This window comes from Acanthisitta chloris, unplaced genomic scaffold (assembly GCF_000695815.1).
Source record: "Acanthisitta chloris isolate BGI_N310 unplaced genomic scaffold, ASM69581v1 scaffold11127, whole genome shotgun sequence".
Taxonomy (NCBI): Eukaryota; Metazoa; Chordata; class Aves; order Passeriformes; family Acanthisittidae; genus Acanthisitta; species Acanthisitta chloris.
In genome coordinates, this window is record NW_008683250.1 from 72,391 (window position 1) to 93,246 (window position 20,856).

Genomic DNA, 20,856 nt, shown 5'->3' on the forward strand with positions numbered 1-20,856 from the left:
AAGTTGTTTTTGACTAAGTCCTCTTCTCTTTCCTGAAATGCAACAGTTTTCATTCTGACAGCATCAACCTGTTCTATAGAATAGAAAGCCCCAGTGAGAATAGACCTTTAATAGGAATTTATATCCCAAGTCTGAAATGTGAGCTCTATGTCTGTTATGATCCCTGGGTGCCTGTTAAGGGATTACTTACATCTTACCATCCTAGGTTTCTTTCCATAAACAAATGAAACCTCTGAGTCTGAGGTTCAAGGGGTATGCTCAGATGAAGCACAGTTTAACAGCTCTGTGGGGAGAAAGAGATAAGGTGGGAAAGTGAAGAATTGATGACCTATTAACTGTCTCAATTTCCCACCTTGAATTATTGACAACATGTGACATTACAACCTTGCAAATTACTGTCTATAAACAGCTTGGAAAATATGACCTTTGCATTACAATTGGTCTCAAGATGCCTTCCAGCTTAATACAAACAGCTGCTGCTGACATATTTTGTTGCAGCTGTAGTGGGTGGAAGAATGCAGGGAACTGAAGAACTCTCCTTGTATAATCAGACATAAAGTCAGATGACAGAACGTGTACCAGGTGATGGCTGAAATGTCTTTGTTTGAGACTGGGCTCACACTTCTAGTGTTTTGGAGTGATCTAATTTTCAGTAATAAAATTATCAAATTAATTAAGGTTAGTTATCCTTACCTTCTGTCTTGTCTCTTTCTAGATCAAATGGTGACTCTGTTCAGAGATGCTGGAAAGCCCTGTAACTCTAATTCCTCCCCCTTCCTTGGCTGTGGTGACCAGTGAGTGCAAGCTGAATGGGTGGTTTGTCTTATTTGTTTATGGCAAACCAAGTGCACTAAATTCTTGCTTTGTGTTGTTGTGTGATTAACACACAAACTACGTGTTGTGCTGAATTTGGCCCTGAGATTTCTGCTGGTATGGGGGAAGCTGACAACACAAGGACTTGATTTTGCATCTTTTCTTACCACTTTTGAGGAGTAACTAGTGACCAAATTTAGTGTTGGCAGCCAGAGAGCTCATAAGGCACTTTCTGAATCTTAGGCCTGAGCCAAATTAATTTCTAATTTAACTCCATTACCAGAGGGTTGACATAAGTTGAGACCTACTAAGTTTGCCAATGGAGCAATGCATTTTATTGTCATTTTTTGGTGTAAGATGCAGAGGGAATGCTAGAGAGTGTTTTGGGATGAACAAGTGTTTGGAAGAATAGATGTCCCCAACACAGTGGTAACAAAAGTCTGTGCAGAATAAAAATTATCTTTGCACCAGGCTAGTTTGTTTTCTGTTTCTGGGAAGCACACCTTGTGCCTGTTGGTGTAGTGTTGTTCATCACTGACTGAAAAATCAGTCAAAAAAGTCTATGTTCCCATCTGTGTGGATGCAAAAAGACAGTAGGAAGAAGGAAGGGGAATGGAAAGCTTTAATTCCGTTCATGTCCTGTTAGACAGGGTGGAAGCTGGGACTTAACGTCAGAGCTGGTCAAGACCTTATGAAGCCCATCTCTCCATATATTAGAGGAGAGACAAGAATGATTTTAGGATTCAAGACCTAGATGTTCATCAGAGTAAGTATTCTTGCCCTGCCTTCCATAACAAAGTCTCTTGAACTCTGCATGCTTGATGTGTGTAATAAACCGAAGCTACATCTTAGAGCTCCTATTAGGAGTGATCAATTAATGTTTTCAGGGCACTTTTGGGACCTAAAGATAAAAGGCACTTATGGACTTGAGTTTCACTACCCCTGCTGTCCCAGGATGAAAGTTTTACTTTTAAGACCCAATTTCTTTCCTGGAGTGAGAGGAAGGAAGTCTATTATTCAAAGACATCATCCGTATCTCTGTTGTAGTTGCCTTGTGGCCATGCAACATCACTCAATAATGCTGTCAAATAGTATCTTTTGCTTGTGACAGAGTGCTAAACAGTGATTTATTGCTTGAATACACACTACTTTCATGAAAGGGTTTTGTTTAAACAATAGTAAAGTGTTAAATAAATTATTCATTGCATTCTAATTTTTCACTTTTATGTTCTGTAGTGAGCTCCAAAATAAACAGTCTAGCTATTGTATATACAATATGAATCCCAGGTTTTTGATTATGTGTATTCTCCCACCTCTAGTCTTCCCCAGCACGTGGTTCCTTTCTCAAGGAAAGGTCTCTTCAGCCTTTCTTACCTTGGTGCCTTTTGTGATATTTATCCTCTTCATTCTTTCTTCAGATAGAGTTGGGTGAATTATATTCAAGTAGAGGCTTGGGTGACTGGTTTGGGAAAAGCTGTGTGCGTTTGAAATTTATGGGTATTTCTGTATCCTTCGGGAACTTCTGGGTCTTAACCAGAAGGCACCACTATAGATAGAGCTTACAAAGGAGGATCCTAATGGCTGAGTGGTATGTTTTCATAAAATTTCTTCTTGCTTACTCCCTCTTTTTCCCAGTGTTGTCTGTCGCTCTCTTTTAACTGCCAGTGGCTATGCTGTAGTCCTGGTTTGCACATAAGATCAGATGTCTAAGAAACTCCTCAAGTTTTTACTTGTAGATCTGCTGGCTTTCAAAATTTCCTTCAGCACTTAAAATCTTCGTCTGTTGGCAAAGCCTGGAGCCTCTGGAATGTCTCTGAGTGTTTCAATAGCAAGCCCAGGAGCAGGCCAGGCACAGAACAGCTAAGTGCTTTTCTTCACTTGACCCTTCTACCCTTACTGGGTGTCCACTCCAAATCAGTGGCAGTAACTGCATGTTTAAGCAAGAGCTGCTGATTGACAGTGAATATAATAGGGCGTAAGACAAGAATTTTTTTTCCAAGTAGTTTAGGGCTTTTCCCTCCTCCAGTCTTAATTCTGAAATAATCCCCCAAAGGCCTATGTGGGTATTGAGTGAAATGAATAAACAGAAGACTGCCTTACCCTCTTGAAACATGCACAGAGCTCTCATGCTAATGGCTTTTAAGCATCAATGCAATTATAGTGTGTAATCAATTCTCTCTATACCAGCTTTTTGTCTTCTGAAATGAAATCCTGTCTCTTCCATAATTATTTGCCTTTGTATTAAAACATTTCAAGATGACAGGCAGTCTTTTATCCTTTTTTTTTTTGTCCTCCTTCCCCTCTTTCCTGCCTAATTCTGGCACCAGAGGAAGAGCTACTACAGAACCTGAGGATCTCTGGGTTTTTTCCTACACTATTTTACTCCCTGGATTTTGCTTTTATTCTTCTTAATTTATCGGGTTTGTGTTTGGCTTTTTTGGTTTAGTTCGTTAATCAGTTTTGGAGCTGCTCAGAAATATTCCATGAAATGGATTCTTACTGAATGGAAAGGGAAATTGATAAAATGCATTTCGTTGTGGATAAAAGGGCTCAAAGCAGGGAATTAATTCCACTTTATAAGTTAATCAGCGTGTCAGTAGCCAAGGTGTTTTTCTGGAATGTGGTAGGTGTAGGTTTGTGTCCCTTTTGGAGCCAGGAGAAGCAGTAACTAAGTGTCTTGACCTTTGGACTTTAGCAATTGCAGAAACGGTTTCCTTCTCCCTGCTTTGGTGGTGGTGGTAGTATTTTAAATTCTGGTTTTGGACTGTAACAAATTTCTGCTTCATTCTGATGACAAGCATGAAGACTGGGACTATCTTTAAAAGACTTGAGGGAGAGAGAGAGAGATGCTGTATTTTGGCTCCATTTATTGTAATTCGTGTTCTTGTCTCCTCTAAAAGTTGTCACTGTGCCAGGGACCCCTGTAAGCTGAGTATAATAGAAACTGCCATATATTTTGCTCTACTGATTGAATTTTACAAGCTTAAGAAAGGAAATACTAGTATCCGTGTTTGGCAAACATTGAATTTCTTGCCTAGAGGAGTTTTTTATAGATGCCAAAAATAGGAATAACTATAAACAGATTGATATAAATTCATGAGTACCAAAGCTACCTATGGTAGCGATAAGAACAAAAGAATTGGTCATATTCTCTCTCCAAAAGTGGCTAAAATTGCATACCTGGGAAAGCTTGCACAAACATTATGCTAGATAAATTTTTATTTAATTGATCTCAGTGTGCTTTTTTTCCATGAATTTCTTCTGTCTCCCTTTGAGTTGATAGTAAGTTTTCTGTATCCACAAAATACAGTGGGGAGAAACTTCCCTACGCGTGTAGATGTATTATTTTGAATCTCATAGTTTCGCTTGCTGTCCTAGGTCCTGTGTGCTGAAAACCAGTGAATAATCAATTCAGGACACTGGTGACTTTACAAATGTCTTTCATATCTCCTTTTGTCTCTTTCTTGGATTGAGAGTTGGAGTAATTTCTCACTAAAAAAAGGTCATTCCACATCTTTGATTGCTTTCTCTGATCCTTTTATTATTAGGCACAATAGTTGCAATAGTTTTCAAATTAAAAAGAGTATAATCTGCTGACTGCTGGAAGTTATTAAGGGAACCCTCTACATGGACAACTTTTAATACTCTCTCTCTAAACTTCTGCTATCATCTCCTGTCACTGATGGGATCGTGGGCAACACTGGACTTTTTTTCTGTTCATTGTAGGATGCGGAAAAATGAAGGGATTTTTATTTTATGGATTTTTCATAATAATGACTGGTAAAAGGGGAGTTAGTAGTTTATCTATGTAAACGTGTAGTTGTCCTTCTCTATCATTGCACCCCTGTTGATCTGCAGTCCAGGTGGAAAGCAGATCACAAAAGTCTTCATGACTCCATAGTTCTTGTTACTTGTGACCCTGATACCTGTTGACTGGTATAAAATTTCTAAAAATGTGAAGAACAAGATTTGTACAAGTAATTTGCCCCAAATAATGAGTTCTCTCGAGTTTGGGATTTTTTTTTTATTCATGAGCAGCCTGTAAAATTCACAGTCATGAATTATTCAGGCTTATTTGTGAATTTATTTGAAAACATTTCCTCACATAGCTGTCACCAAACAATTCATTGAGAATATTTCTGTGTTCTTGTTGTGTTACTTTTTTTTTTAGCAGTCCTGAAGTTCTGTGCAGTATTGGGAAGGCAGAGATGAAGAAGGGAACAGATAGGTGTTGCCCAATTATTTCCAGTCTTTGAGTGTGCATACTCTCAAACACAACAGCCTGAGAAATATGGTTTATTGACACATAATGCATAAGAAAGCTTCAAGTCCTTTAGTTTCTTGCTCAATTATAGCAGACCAGCAAGCTTGTGAAAACTTAATTTAGTGCTTCTCTGTTATTGACTTATGTTCCTGCTAAGTAGGCGATGGAAAGCATCTCTAGAGTTTAATAAGGGATTCATGGATCACTGCACATTGAGGTGTACTTAAACTGTCTTGATTGCACCTGGTTATTTGTTTCTCTCTTCCTAATTAGAAGACAAGATGACAGTTTCATCGGGAGAGTCTTGGAAGTACAGTTACACCATGAAATCTAGTTACTTTTTTTTTTACATAGCTATTTGTATTACAGTACTTTATTAACAAAATAGTTATATTGAAGACTGCCTGTGTCTGTGTGGGACAGTCCCTATATGACTAAACCTTTTCAGCTTGTAACAATAGAGCAATCAAGCTGCACATGTGGTGTGTTGAATCCTTGGATGTCTTGCATGCTCCTTGCATGAGTGGAAAGGACCACAGGAGAGGGAAGACTTGTGGCCACTCTTTTCTCAAGCTGTGGCACATCCTGAAGAACAGGTTGTAATGTAGAGTGTGTAGCTGGCACATGACTGGAACTAGATGCTTTCTATCATGGTATTAGTTCTAATACAGAACTAATGGTGGAGTTAGTGAAGATGCACCTCAGTTATCTTATACTGGAAATTAATATGCTCCTAAGGCATAGAAAATGGCTTGAAATAGAAAATTCCATGGTGCTGAACAAGAAGTCAGGACAGAATAGCATTCTGAAGCTTTTTCTTGGCTTGCTAGGGTGGCTGGGGGGGCAGAACCTTCCGTTTTCTTTGTGGGATTTCAGTGGTCAAAGGGAGATGTCTGATCACTGCTGATCACAAGAAACTGAAAGCTGCTGTAAGTATTAGCAATCAGGTATTAGGAATATTTGATCAAATATAGCTCTTTCAAATGATTTCAACAAAATGTTGAGAAGCATTCTGTACACAGCTACTGCTGAGAGCTGATGGTGTGTGAGTCATGAAAATGGACTAATGACTACATGTTTTTTAGTGCTGCAGTTTATCCCAGGACAGCTGCATTCTTGACTGAAACAGATTCAAACATACATGCAAAGCATGAAATTCTGAAAACATTAAAGTAGAGGTCCTGCTTTTCTCTTTGAAAGCATGTTGTGATTTTGAAAACAGCACTTTAATCCTGTAGGGTCAATCTTTCTGGCACAGTTTTAGGTCCATCTGGAGGTAACATTATAAAATTCAGAGCCCAAGAAGTTATAGTGAACACCTTTAGAAATTTGATTGTGTTGTTCGTTTGAAAAATCTCTATCAGTATGAAGCTATGAAAGTCATTGGTATAAATTTCGTACCCTGTTTTGCTGCGTAAGGTGGAAAGCATTTGCACAGAGGAATTGGGGGGTGGGGGGTGGAGGGAATACATCTGATAAAATGTGTCCAACATGAGAGTGCTGTTGGTATAAATGAAATTGAGTTGGATTATTCCAGACTGCGTTGTGTAGTGAGTCTGTAATAACGGTGATCAAACCTTGAACACAACGGTTGTTGCAGTCCATGTCCTTGTTTAGCCGAGCTTGAATAAGTGTGGATATTATTTAACGTTGTGCTCATGTAGCATTCCCAGGAGTAAATTTGCAATTGTCAGTGAGTACTGTGCAGTGTTGCAGATCCCTGACATGGTGTGCTATTAGTTGTCTCAGGTACCAGTTTCTGTGTAGCTGTGGCAGTGTGGGCTGGCTTGCTTTCTGGACACACATCATTAACAGCAGATGAGTTATGCAGCCACACAGTGCAGTATGTTATGAACCTGATCAGCAGCAGTGTGTAGACTTTCATTCACTACCTTTCTGGCCAGCTAGTTCAGCACTGTTTGATGAGACGGAACATTTTTGCTGGGGGAGAAAAGTCGGTTTAAATGTAATCCTTTCATTACACTTGGAACTAGCACTGCAGCAAAGGATGAGCTCTGACCGATACCCTGAGGAAGCCTTGCTAGCTCCTCTTGCAGAGCAGTTGAAAAAAGGGTCAAGATAAAGATTTAAGCCAGTTCTAAACCTGGGTCAGAAGTGCAAGGAAGGGTATGCTGAGACAGCATGAATCAGTTGATCATGAGCCAAGGTAGATCTGGGAAATATTTAGCCATGTTTACCCTAGGACTACTTCTGTGATAGCAAAGACCCTCCCAGGGTCTAAACTGGCAAGTTCACAGAGCAGTCTCTTCTGTCCAGCCACTGATTTCTGCTTTGAAACCTATAGATGGACCTTCACATCCTGAGTCTCAAGAAGCAATCACAGGTCAGGAGTGTTAATGAAATGTGTTTTCCTGGAGAATACTGGTTTGGTTTGAAGAAAAACATGATGATTTCCAAGGTGTGAGTTACCCCATCCTTGCTAGAATAGCCACTGGGAACTGGTTTCCTTTGGGAGACAGGTAAGCCAGGTTTCAGCACCTGTTTTGTCAGTCTTTCATTCCCAGGTGAGTGCAGTAATCCAGCGAGGCTTCTGTCCATTTCTTGCCTGCTGGGACTTTTCCATTTTTATAAAGAACTCAAAACATTTTTAGTGCTGTACCTCTTGGTAGGTGCGCTCACTGGAGGTGTGGTAAGCCCAGGATCAAATATCTTTTGCTCTGAGCTGTCAATGCAGAAGTGATAAAGCTTTGTTTCTCCTTCTTTTTCCCACCCGCTGGGGCAGAATAATCCACTTCAACTGCTGATCCTAATGAATAACAGACTTTCAGAAGCTTTGTATTTCTAGGCAATAGGAAGGGTTATCTGTATTCACAGTAGAGCTGGCATATGACTGGATTTTCAGCTCCTTTTCATTGTATTTCTAGTTTGCTTGAGTTTTGCTTCATGCTCTTGTTAGCTTGCATTGATTGGTAAGTGGTAAAGAAGGGAGAAAAACTAAGTCCCAGAAAACAAAAACAAAGGAAGAAGTAAAGAAAAGGCAAGACAATATTTTTCATTTCATTACTGTGCTTTTCACAGCCACTATTCTGACATTTAGAACAACATAATATGCATGTCTCTGTTCATTAGGTTCCTCAGTACTACATAGTGACAGCCACAGATGGCAGAAAAAAAGAAAAAGAAACAAGCATAAACTAACCTTTGCAGGCTAAATAACAAAGAAATGAGAAAAGCAAAGGAGAAAAATGTTTTGTGAAAGAGTAAATATATCTAAAATCATGGCCTTGCATAGGTTATTCAAGTATCATTACAAAGGGGAAAAGAGAATACTGACCTCTCAGGCAGAAATAACTCATTTTCTGCCCAATGATTTGTTTTGTACATATATGTTTGAGCAGATCTATTACTGGTGTTTCAACCACAGTAAACGGCACAAGGAGACTACTGAAATTAGGGAAAGTCTTAGACATTCAGGAACTGAAACAGATTCTCAAAATTAAAAAGCTTCTAATGGAAAAACTCATAAGTGTTTTGGAAATAGAGTATCTACACCAAGCAGAGATATCTAAGCTGTTACTTCACAAACTGATTCATATGTATGCCACAGCATGATGTCAAATACAAATATTAACTTGGAAATGTTAAATGCCAAGATTTTATCCTTAATTTACCAAGGCAGGAAATAACAATATTATTTAGTGTTCTTGGTGTAGCTAGTCAGCAACTAACAAGCATATTTGAATGGGTCCAGGGATGCCTCTGCAGAAAGATTGTTAGAGCTGTATGATGGAATGCAGCTGGGTTTTTTTTCTCCCATCAGTTCCAAGAGAACTACAGAACTTTAAGATTGTGTGGGTTTTACTGAAATTTCTGGAGGAAGAAAAAAGAGCAGAAAAGACATTTCAATTCTCTGGAAGGGAAATATTTTGATTTCTCATATTGGCTTTTTCATTTTTTGTCATTTAATATTCTTTTTGGGATGCCAATTACAATTCTTTTTTCCCCATCAAGTGACAAAATTAAAATTCTCAATGGAGTTTTCTTTCATAGTTATTTTGAAATTTGTAAATTTTCCTCAGTTGGGAAAAAGTAAAAATCTGAGCATTTTTTTGAAAAATAGTTCTCAGTCCATTTAGCACCAGTATTTACACACTGCTAATATTAGTGTTCCATAAAATTAGTCTGATTCCAGTTCTTGGATTTTGCACATGAGGAAAGTGTTTCTTGATTCTTCTATGATCTTCTCCAAGAGTACAGCAGCTAGTGGCAAAGAACAGGTGGAAAATCACAGTTTTTCCTGTTTATTCTTCCCAGTTTCTATGCCTGCGATCTTGAGGTCTGCTTCTTAAAACTACCAGATGTCAACTTATTAATTACGGGAAATATTCATTAGTCATTTACATCTCTGGTACCTCTGGCAAGCAGAGCAGTAGAGGGACAAGAGAGGAAAATAAGGCTTGGAAAAAGATACAAGCAACTGTCCAGCTGCTTTGCAGGTCCAAGGGAGGCTTGAAGTCAAGGGTATGCGCAGCTCCCACAGGATGTCTCCAAGCAGGCTGGCACTGAACATTGTGGAGTTCACTGCTGCCTTTCATTGAGAGAGTTGTTATTCAGAAAGGCTTTATGTGCACACTCCATCTTCTTCCTTTGTTTTCCCCCTTGATTTTTATTTTTTTGCCAAGTAGGGGATTTACAGTCCAGTTCAGAGGGCACTGAGAGGGATGGCAGTGACACAGTTCTGTATCTGGAGCAGACAGCTGCCCTGCTGTCATTGATAAGCATTCCTGGGAGGGTGGGGATTGAAATTTAGCACTTACAAAGCTCTAATTGGTGTGAGCCTTGGCAAAGCATATGTGCCCACCACAGCTCTCCCATCTGATGCCTCAGCAAGCGGCTGGCACTTCACACCTTGGCTGCCTCTTCAAAGAGGAAACCACTGGGAAAGATGGAAGCACCTCCTGGGCAGCAGTGAGGTTTTGGGGATGTCCATGTCAGGATGCCCTTGGGAACAGAGGAGAATCATGCCTGTGGTGTGAATTCCCCCATCAGCTGCACATGACATGTGTTCCTGCAGATAGGAAATGCTTTGGGCATCCTCTGTGCAACGAGTGATTTAAGACTTGTGCTGTAGAAACAGATGCCTGTCAGAGTGTGTGTCCTCTGTCCCCAATACGTTCCTTTATTACAGTAACTATGTGCTCACTTATGCCTGCAGCTCCCACATTGACTTTTTCTGCTGTCTCACATGTTGAGCATATTGGAAGGAGACAATTCCTGTTGTGGGTGTTTCAGGACTATCAGTGTGTAAGAGGTAGGAGGGCTTTTGTTTTGGAAAAGGTGGTGGTGAGGTCTGTTCCTTCCATGTGGCTATTCCCCTGCTATGCTGATGCCATCTTGCATTGGATTGATAGGCACTGAATTCTTCAGTCCTTTGCTGCTCTGCCAAATTGGTTGAAGTTGGCAATGTTATCAAGGGAGCAGAAGGATGTGTATCTGTGAGCCTCATTTCTTAGGAACCCAGGGTGAAAATAATAACAGGTATATAGATTAGAGGTTTTGCCTCTAATTTACTTCAGTTTTAATGGGATAGGGAGGAGGATAAGATATACAGTGGCCTGGCAGGGAGACATGCGTAATAAATTAATAGCAATGGTAATGGTTTGGTAGTCTGTCCCAAATGTAGATCTTGTTAAAGGAGCCCATCATCTCAAAAGTCAGAAGTTATTTTTTGAAGACATTAGCAAAACAGCAGGCTGAAATGCTTTGTTGGAAATTCTTTTTGCTAAAATTGCTTTCCTCCCCCTGGTAAGATAATTTTATTCCAGAAGTGCCTGTTTTGGCAGGAGGGAAAAGCTGTTTATCAAAAGAGCTAATAAAACTCCTAAACTTGGAAACACTCCCATTCTGAATAAATCTAAAACTTTTCACTGAAGTTATAGAAATATTGGTTGTTAGAGACATCGGAGGTCCCTAGTTCAGCCTCCAACTCAAAGCAGGGTTATTACCAGCTCTAGGTCAGGTCTACTTAGTCTAGCCAGGTCTTAAAAACTCTCAAGGATGGGGAAGCTTTACAGGTGTTCTGGGTAGTCTGTCTCACTGTTGAACTCTTTACTTTATTGAGATTTTTCCTGATGTCCAGTCTGAGACTCCCAAGTCAAAACTGGTGATCATTTGCTTGGGTCATATCATCTCCTACAATGAGAAAGAGTTGCACTCTGAAGAGTTTAACCCACAGGCCAGTGGGCTATCTGGGCACCACAGTTATAAAAAAGATCAGCAGCTTCAGTGCCTGTGAAACAGAACAGAAAATAATAATATATTTATTAGGTTATAATAATCAAACTGAAAGTAATAAGATAAATATTTCTACTGCATACAGGATTTCATCTTATCCTGAAGCTCTATGTCTAGCATCTCAGCTTCTTCCCACTGCACTCTGCCCCCTGGATTTAAGGAAAAAATTTGTTGTCGATAACATGCAGAGGATCTGGATGAGAAGAGGTCTGATTGGCTCAACATACATCTATGCAAATTCTTTCCATGTCAGTTTAGGCAAATGCTTTTAACAATTCATTCAATTAAGTTAAGCACCCATTAAAGGAATCCTAAGCCCTCCCCAGGGTCATTTCAGTTCTGTGAGATTGTAATTGTTTGAGACTAACCATGATCTCTTCTTTTGCCTTCAGGTGATTCTAATTCTGACAAAGCTGTATGACTACAACCTGGGAAGCATCACAGAGAGCTCTCTTTGGAGGTATGGAGATAAATTGAGCTAATAATTACCACCTTATTTAAATAGGAAGAGTCTGATACAATTCTTTTATAGAATTTAATTGGATTTCTGTAGATGTGCTGGAAGGTTTGTAGCCAAACCCTCTCTCTCACTTCTCTTCTTTTGTACTCAAGGACAAAGAGGCTGAAGTCCACTTGTGTTGTTTCAGCTAGATAAGGTACTTCATGGATATGCTGTCATTTGGTTTTCCCTTTCCCACCTTATTCAGACTGAAATCAACCAATTGGTTTATTTTTTGGGAGAACTCAACAGCCTGAAGTCCTTGTTGATAATGAAGGATCTTATGGCTATCTGCCCAAATGATCCTTATGAAAAGCAAGTGCAGCTAAGACTGGGAGAATACCTATAAGTGAGTACTCAATGTCTGTTGGCTAGAACCGATGGTATTAGCGCTCAATAATTGATTTTTCACTTGTGTGATGTTGACTGCTAGACTGATTTATAGGGAATGCTTTGATACTTTTGTGATTTCAAAGCATATCATGCACTCTTTGAACCAAAGGAATGAGCTTGGCCATGGGCAATTTCTTAAGCTATTATTTGGATTCAATGCAAGCAGGTGGTGCCTGTTTTTATTTCTCTGAAAAATGAATCTAAGAGGTGTTTAATTCATGTGTCCCTAGTGCTACTTTCATGAGCTGTAATGAATGAAAGGGAGATTTCTTCATGATTTCGTTGGTGAAACTTTGGTGGGAAGTTTAGGGGTTTTGTATGCAAGTCACTGATGGAGATGTATAGGCTACTGTAATGATAGAAGAGAACTGGTTATTTGAAACTAAGACTTCTTGTTAGGATGAACTTGTTTTGATGAACTTATATAGGAAAAGGCTTTTCTTTTCCAGGGAAGAATTTTGGGTCAGAAGTAGAACAGGTAACCTTCCTGTTCAAGGAACTGAGCTGGTTTCAGAGAATGACAGAGGAGGGATTTGACATGAAGTATATTCTGAACTCAGGCTATTGTTTTATTCATTGGCCTGAAGAAATAAAACAAAACCAAAACCAAACCAAAGACAGAAAAACTAAAACCTAAAGAAATGCAAGACTTCTAGGATTTGTTCTGAATAGGAACAGGAACACTCAAAGTATTAGTACTTTGTGGGGTTGAGTAAATCTTTTTCATCCTGCTATGGTGGGTTAATCTTTCCATTTCATATACCTTTCTGCTATGACTCTCCACTCCTTCATTTTTACTATCATGAGTGCACACATAAAGGGTTTTTCAGGACTGTGACTTTGGCAATGTTTTTTGAAAGGGACTTTGTGCTAGACTGTTTAATTTCTCAATGGTTTTGAAAAAGAATATTCATAGATATGCAAAATATTATTTTTATTTCCTCTTACTACTGTCAGTCATTTTACCCTGAGAAATACTCATCTCTGCTTCATCAGTCATTGAGAAAGATAGGGCATTTCAGCATGTGGAGGCACCTCCTTCCCCGCTGACAGTGCAGAAGATCTGCTTATGTGATGCAGTGCAGGATTGTGTTGAGATACTAGTTTAGGACTGAAAATAGGACAGCCACATTAGAATGGAGAACACATTTTTTGTTGAGGTGTATGAATGTGGGCATAAAATTGTGCTGGTGACCTTACACTGTTGTCTGTTTCAGAATTGGCTTCTGTGGAGCATTCCACAATAGCATAAAATCTCGCCCTGATTAAAAGAGACGGGACTGAGGATGTCACTAGAGGATGCAGCAGGAGCTGGGCCCTTAGTAATGTAGCACCCCTTAGGGCTAGTGAGTGCAGTGTACTTTTCTGGACCTCAGCTAATGTCAGAATGGGATTAGCAACATAAAAATATCCTGATTGTTTCCTCTAGCCTGATATCCTGTTACCAAAAACCAGTCTAAGAAAGACTATATGAAAATGATTATCATATCTGACTCTTCCTCATAATATTCTCCTACCATTCATTCTTCAACCTTTGGTGTAAGGTCTATCAGGATCTGAATAATTTTTTGGGTTTAGTGTATATACCAGGGGCTTAATATTCCATGTGCTAACTTTCTCAATATCTTTTGGGGTGTGTTAAAATTTTGAGTACCTGTGACCTTGTAGAGTAAGGATTCCATAGATTATTTGAGTAACCACTTGTCTGAACCCATCAGCTTCACTTGGCACATGTCACTTGTCAGGACTTGATCACAGTTGTATGGCAAATCATCCAGAATCCCTGAGTAAATGCTTTGGACTGGGAAATGTTGAAGGAGAACCAGAAGAGCTAAAATCAACCTGCTTGTCTTTGCAGCGCTCCATTATTCTTGATTGGTTCTTCAGTGCTCATTGCTGCTCTGGGAGCTGCCTGTACACTTCACTGTATTTCCTTGATCTTGTTGCCTTACACAAGCCCTAGGTGGTTACATTCTGCTCTGTCCTGAGTCTAGCTCTGCTCACCATGCAGACATGCCTTCAGGTCACTAATAAATATGCCTATGAAGATCCCACAGCAGCTTCTCTGTTCTCAGTGCAATGGGAGGAAATGATGAGATGGGCATATCTTATTATTCAATGTACTTGACAGGGGTTGTTAGCTGTTGCTCCCCCTGGCTGCTTAAGTGACATGTTAATTTAAATCTCTCTGTTTGCTTGAAAAGGATAGAAAAAAAAGGGATTGAGAGAAGGGGTGAAACATATCTTACACTTTATTTCATGCCTCTAGGTTTGATGCTAGGTAGCGGAAGAAGACACGATTTCATGTCTGGTTTTATTTCTGATATCGGGAATTCTGTTTCTGAAGGACAGAGGAGAAAGGTAGTTCTGCAGGTACCTACAATTGAAGAGGAATCTCTGTCTTGAATACATGAAAAAGAAATACCACTCTTGCCTCCTGTGCTGAGTGCATTCTCAAAAGCTTGATGAATGATGAGAGGCTGTTTAGAAGCATGTCACAGACACGAGTCATTTATGCTGGAGCTGGTTATAAGCACATCTGTCATTTGAAAGTGTAGTTGGGTGATTTAAGCAGTGTTGTGACTGATGGGACTGTAACCACCTATAACCCAACTATGCCATTGCCTACAGGATATGAATCTGTCGTCTTTATAACCACACAGCTACCTGCTAGGATGACATTTCTTTGTAATTTTTCAGCCAGTGTAACTACAGTTGGCTGCAATACTAACGGATAGAGATCATCCTTCTAAAACTACTGATGAATTAAGAGACCACTGGTGACAGACATGAAGAGATGAAATACAGTAAGAGAAAAGAGATGGGGAGAATCTGTATAATCTTCTAGAGTGTTAAGGCTCTGTGCTCACTGAGCTTTGGATGGCAAGTGAGCTGCTGCCTCTGTGCATGGTAAATGAGATTTTGCATCAGGCTGGGTCTGACTTTAATTATGCTGTTATCCTCTCAGCAGATTTTTTCCAGAGTTTTAGTTGAGGGCTTTCTATTTACTTTTTGTTATTCTTTTTATAGAAGAGGAAGAAAACAGAGGAGAAAAGATTATCCGTCACTGAGCAATTAGCTGAATGTATTGGATTTGTTTCTCTTCCACTTGTAGCTATCTCTCAGATCACAAAGAGGATTAAGCTGTGAGAGTTAGGAGAAGATGTTTTTTACCACAGATAAACTTACATTTCCAATAAATAAAAATGTCAGAATACTGAGTATGGTATCCATGAGCTGTAGACAGCTGTGGGGAAAACTAATCTTTTTCTGTTTGTGTAAATATGATGCTCTGGAAAGATATGCATGTGGGACACTTTCCCTCAGGGCCTTGAGAGGCTGACAAGCCGTGAGTGCTGCTGTTCACCTCTTTGCCTTCTTATGGCTCTTTATTTGGCCAGGAATGAGTAGTTTCATGAAACTTCATATCAAAATATTAGTAAGTAAAATTTTCCTTTCACCTAGAAAGTAGGAAGCTTTAGAGTTTGCTTGGCATGAGAACATTTATGTTCTAATTTGTGATCTATTGTTCTGTTAGTTCTGGAAGTAATTGATGATACTCTTGACATGCCAACACTGTGCCTGAACTCTGAGCTTTCCAGTTCAGGAGTGGTTATTTCCAACCTGTCCTTCATCACTCCTAGTTTCTACAGTAAGAAAGCTTTAGCACATATGCCATTAAGAAATCTCAAGGATGCTGACAAACACTTATGCCTCATATAGATCTAGATTTAAGTTTCCATATGTAAAGCACAGGCTGTTAGTAGTTGCTTCTTTTTTCTCTCCCAGCTGTGAAAGGGCTTTGGTCCCAGCAGTTAGAGTCTCTGGCACTGGCAGTGTGACTGCCAGAGAGTTTCATGAATGGTCAGACTGGGAAGTTTCCTTAACAGAAGCCTTAGGGAGAGAGGTAGATGTAGATTGAAGATCATATCTGAACACAACCTTGCAGTGTGATAGGACAAGGGGGGATGACTTTAAACTGAAAAAGAGTAGATTTAGATTAAATATTAGGAAGACATTCTTTACTCTGAGGGTGGTGACACACTGGAACAGGTTGTCCGCAAATTGTGGATGCCCTAACCCTGGAAGTGTTCAAGGCCAGGTTGGATGGGTGAGCAACCTGGTGGATGGATGAGCAACCTGGTCCTAGTGGGTGCACAGGAGGGTTGGAGCTAGATGGTCTTTAAGGTACCTTCCAACCCAGCTCATTCTGTATTAGTCAGATGATGTCTGCTGGACATCTTGCTCTCCTTTGAATCCCATTGTGGGAAAAATCCTGGCTGTGAGTTGACCCCAGCTCTGTGGTTATAAGTCCTCTAGATGCTTTGAAACCTCACATATTGATGTCTCTGCATGCAATTATCTGGCTCCTTGTTATGTAAGCGTGCCCTCTTGATAGATCAGAGCTATAGTCACTCATGTCATGTTCAGATTTGTTGACATGTTTGTGGAGATTTTCTTATCTGGAGTAGAGTTATTGCAACAGGAGATGTGAAAGTTTGTCACGGAATTAATGGACCGGGTTGGAAGGGACCGCAGTGGGTCATCTGGTCCAAGCTCCCTGCTCAAGCAGGGTCATCCTAGAGCACATGGCAGAGGGTTGTGTCCAGATAGTTCTTGAATATTTCCAGTGAGGGAGAATCCGTGACCTCTCTGGGCAGTCTGTTCCAGTGCGCAGTGACTTGCAGAGTAAAGAAGTTCTTCCTCATATTCAGGTGGAACTTTCTGTGCATTGGTTTCTGCCCATTACCTCTTGTTTTATAGGTTTGCACCACTGAGAGGAGCCTATCTCCGTCCTTTTGTCACCCCTGCTTTAGATATACATTGAATGCAATGTATACATTAATTAGTTGTCTCTCCTCAAGACTGCACAGGTCCAGCTCCCTCAGCCTTTCCTCATAAATGAGGTGCTCCAGTCCCTTAATTGTCTTTGTTGCGCTCTGCTGGATCCACTCCAGGAGCTCCATGTCCCTCTTGTACTGAGGAGCCCAGAACTGGACGCAGTACTACAGGTGTGGCCTCACGAGGGCTGAGCAGAGGGGCAAGATCACCTCCCTCGACCTGGTGGCAATACTTTTCCTAATGCATCCCAGTATTGCATTGGCCTTTGTAGCCATAAAGGCACACTGTTGACTCAAGGACAACTTGTTGAACAGCAGGACCCTCATGTCCTTCCCCACAGAGTTGCTTTCCAGAAGGCCAGTGCCCAACCTGTACCAGTACTAGGGGTTGTCCCTTCCCAGGTGCAGGACCCTGCACCTACCCTTGTTGAATTTCAGGTGTTTCTTCTCTGTGCTTGTCTCCAACCTGTCGAGGTTCTTCTGTGATGGGCTAACACAGCTCTCTGAGGTATCAGCAACTCCTGCCAGTTTTGTATCATCAGTGAACTTGCTGAGAAGGCAGCTCTGTTCCCTCGTCCAAGTATTGATGAATAAGTTAGACTATACTGGTCCCAGTATAGAACCCTGGGGAACACTAGTGACAGGCCTCCAGCTAGACTCTGTGCCACAAGAGTATTTGTCAGTATTTACTTAATTTCTTTGAGAGGAGTTTGCAGGATATGTCTGTTACGTCATTCTCCTGGATGTTTTCTGCTGGTTCCTTACTTTTGTTTTGCAGATTGACTGTTCACAACTCACATTTATTTTCTACCTGCTGAGCCAAGCTAATAAGGTCATAATGTGTGGCTTAGTGACACTGCACTCTGCAGCAGCAGTCTTTTAGCTGAAGCAGTTAGAAGAAGCAAATCCATATGAGAGAAACAGACAAAGTGAGGGGAAGGAAGGTCTCATTAAGCACATTTTAACCAGCTGTTTTGTGAGGAAAAAGGATCTTGAAAAGGACTATTTGAAATGCTTCTATCTATAAATATGGTGCTCCATTTGCTCAGTGTAAGTCACTTTACTTAACTGAATATCAGAGCCTGATAAATGCTGCTACATTATCTCCTCTGGGCATTTAGTGAAATTGTAACAATGACATTTCCTTGTGTCTTTTATTTTAATTCCTTTTTCATTTTCTCCCCTGCAAAAATAGGAACCTTTGGCTGTTCTGTGTGTAGGTGCTGGAGGGTGTCTGGGGGAAGGGAAGAATGAGTTTGCACACTCAGCTGTTCTCATAGGAAGCAGTATCTTTTTATGGTTTGATTGCAGCAGGAGATCTGCTTGCACTGGAAGCAGGATTAGAACATGGATTTTATGCACTGTGTGTGTAGCTCAGTGCAGTCTTTTTCCTGTGTGATGGGACACTCTGTTCAGCCATCAGGACAACTAGGAGGGACCTAACAGTTTCTATAGCTATCAGTTTTTTTACATGAGAGGGCTCATTTTACCCTGGTGACTAACAGTAATAAAAACTTCTAGCACAGTCAACTCTTCTAGCTAGTTGCCAAAGTTTCTTAGGATTTTTTTCCTGTTATCAAAAACAATTCCAATAAACCTGGAGGGTGGGTAGGGGGAAGTGCAGAGCAATCAAACATAAATGCACCCTGAAACCCCCCAAAATCTCTCTCTGGGAGTCAACCCACAGTAGATGCTTAAGTAGACCCTAGTTTAGCAGGAAACTTTAATTTTATTGAATTTAACCAGAGTTTTACATTCCCTGAAGAATAAGGGCCAGTAAAACATTTTGTGACATAGCATGTGTATTTGTTAATCAATCTCATTTAAGTTCTGCTTTGACATAGCTTGAAGAATCATACCCTGATATTTGGAAGAATCAGATTCGGTTGAGGATTTACGGATGTGCTTCTCATTCCCTGGTCTGCGTGATTAAAATATTCAGCGCTAATGATGATGTAAATTTATTAAGCATATTAAAAATGTGTTCTCTGTTGCAGCCAGTCATGAAATGTAGGAGTGTTATCAAGTAAATCAGAAAGAACCCCAATCCATTTTCTGCATGAAAGAAACATGTAAATCAAGATAATGAATATTAATGCTGGCATATATTATCAGTATACTGTAAATAAAAAATGCACCACATTCATACCACTTTATAGACATACAGTGTTTAAATGCAGTTTGTCATTCTTGTTCTGGAAATTAGATGATGAACTTACACATCTCTTTTCTAGACTGTATCTGTTTGCACAAATGATACTGGTAAAGCATAACAAAACTATCTCTGGTTCCAGTCCATGGGCTTCATCCATCTGTTGTGGCTGTGTAATAACTGCAGACAAGCTAGACTGGAACTGATGTCTGAGAGGAAAGACAAATAACACAGTAGTTGCCAGTTTGTAAGCAGAAATCAAAACACCCTTTATGTTCTGATATTTCCATTCCTTTTGTATCTGTGCAGTCATTTTTTCCTTTTACGGAGTTGGGTAAAATTGTACTTACCTCTTCAGAGGGATATATATCTGCCACTAATAACAAAATAGAAAGTGTATTTGGGGCTGAGCTTGGGTTAACAAAAAGCTACTCCAGTTGAGCACATTTTACTAGCTTGAGATCTGAACTCTGAGATCTTAATATCCAGGTCCCAAATATTTCTGCATCTATACCTTGGGAATGATTCAGGCAAACATTCAAAGTTTATTGTTACTACAGAAAGAGACAGGCATGTGTCAATTGGATTCTCTTGAAAGACTTCAGGAAACAGCTGGAAACTGTGCTGTAAAAATGCATATTTAAATGTATATCAATAGTGTTTTAGTTGTGCTGCATAAACTGTCTACATTTACACCAGAACATAGTGGCTTTCTTGGAAGTATCCTTTTCTTATCCCTCTGATTTCTCTAACCTACCAAAAATAGTTGGTCAAAATGGAAAAAGGGAAATAAAGCCTACAACTGATCAACTTGTGTCTTCAATAATGACAGCAAAACCAGCTTTTGAGTGTGATCCAGCCAGTGGCTCCAGTGCCTCAGAGTACAATGGAGTTTGCAGAGATGTGTGTGTGTAAAGTAGGACATCAATGCATGAGCTGTTCATTAGGAAATCCCAGAGTCCTTTAGGAAGTCTGAAGGCTACTGAGTGAGAGTCTGTATCTGTGTGTATGCACAGAATTGTCAGTGAATGCTGTGCAAGTCACTGGAACAATTAAGGCAGGGAGAGTTCATTTTGCCTCGTCATTAGAATGTACCATTTAGGGCCTCTGTGTACTCAGCAATGAGAAGGTTTGTGCTTGTATGACAGGGACAGCCTGAGGGAGACTTGATTCCTAGTGAGCAAGGAATTAACAGCTTCACTTCCCCTTATGTAGGCTTGGAGGAGGCATGTGGGGATTTGGGAACTCTTCTGTCCTGGCTGGCAGCTTCCTACTGCTATTGCACTGAGTCATTTCACTGGTGAGATGCACTAAGTGGTGGGAGAAGATGTGTCCTGTTGATTATGAACATCAGTTGTAATGCACTCTAAACTGATATAGTGTTTTGCCAATGGGAGGTAAAAACCCTTCCTTTTCTTTTTCACCCCTTATTTTCCCCTATCCCCCAAATGAGTTTCTTCTGTAGGGAAGTTGCATGTATGCTGTGTAGTTGGGTGTGAAGGTAAAATCTCTTTTTGGTGGTCCCTGAGTTGAAGAGTAATAGAAATTCAGAAATGCCACATGTATTGTGCATTAAATGACTTCATGAAGAGAGACAGAGACTTATATTGAATCTTCCTCCAAGGCAAAATTCTCGCAG

The 20,856-nt window shown here is 40.2% G+C and overlaps 1 protein-coding gene across 1 annotated transcript in view; it reads left to right on the forward strand.

Moving 5' to 3' along the window:
- Positions 1-11,724: 11,724 nt before the first annotated feature.
- The window catches only part of SORCS1 (sortilin-related VPS10 domain containing receptor 1), a gene marked incomplete at its 5' end in the record, with an annotated part of 199,449 nt that continues 190,317 nt past the window's right edge, over positions 11,725-20,856 (forward strand). The window contains one exon of the mRNA XM_009078866.1: positions 11,725-11,792. Coding sequence (XP_009077114.1) covers positions 11,725-11,792 — 68 coding nt within the window. The remainder of the gene's footprint in view (positions 11,793-20,856) is intronic.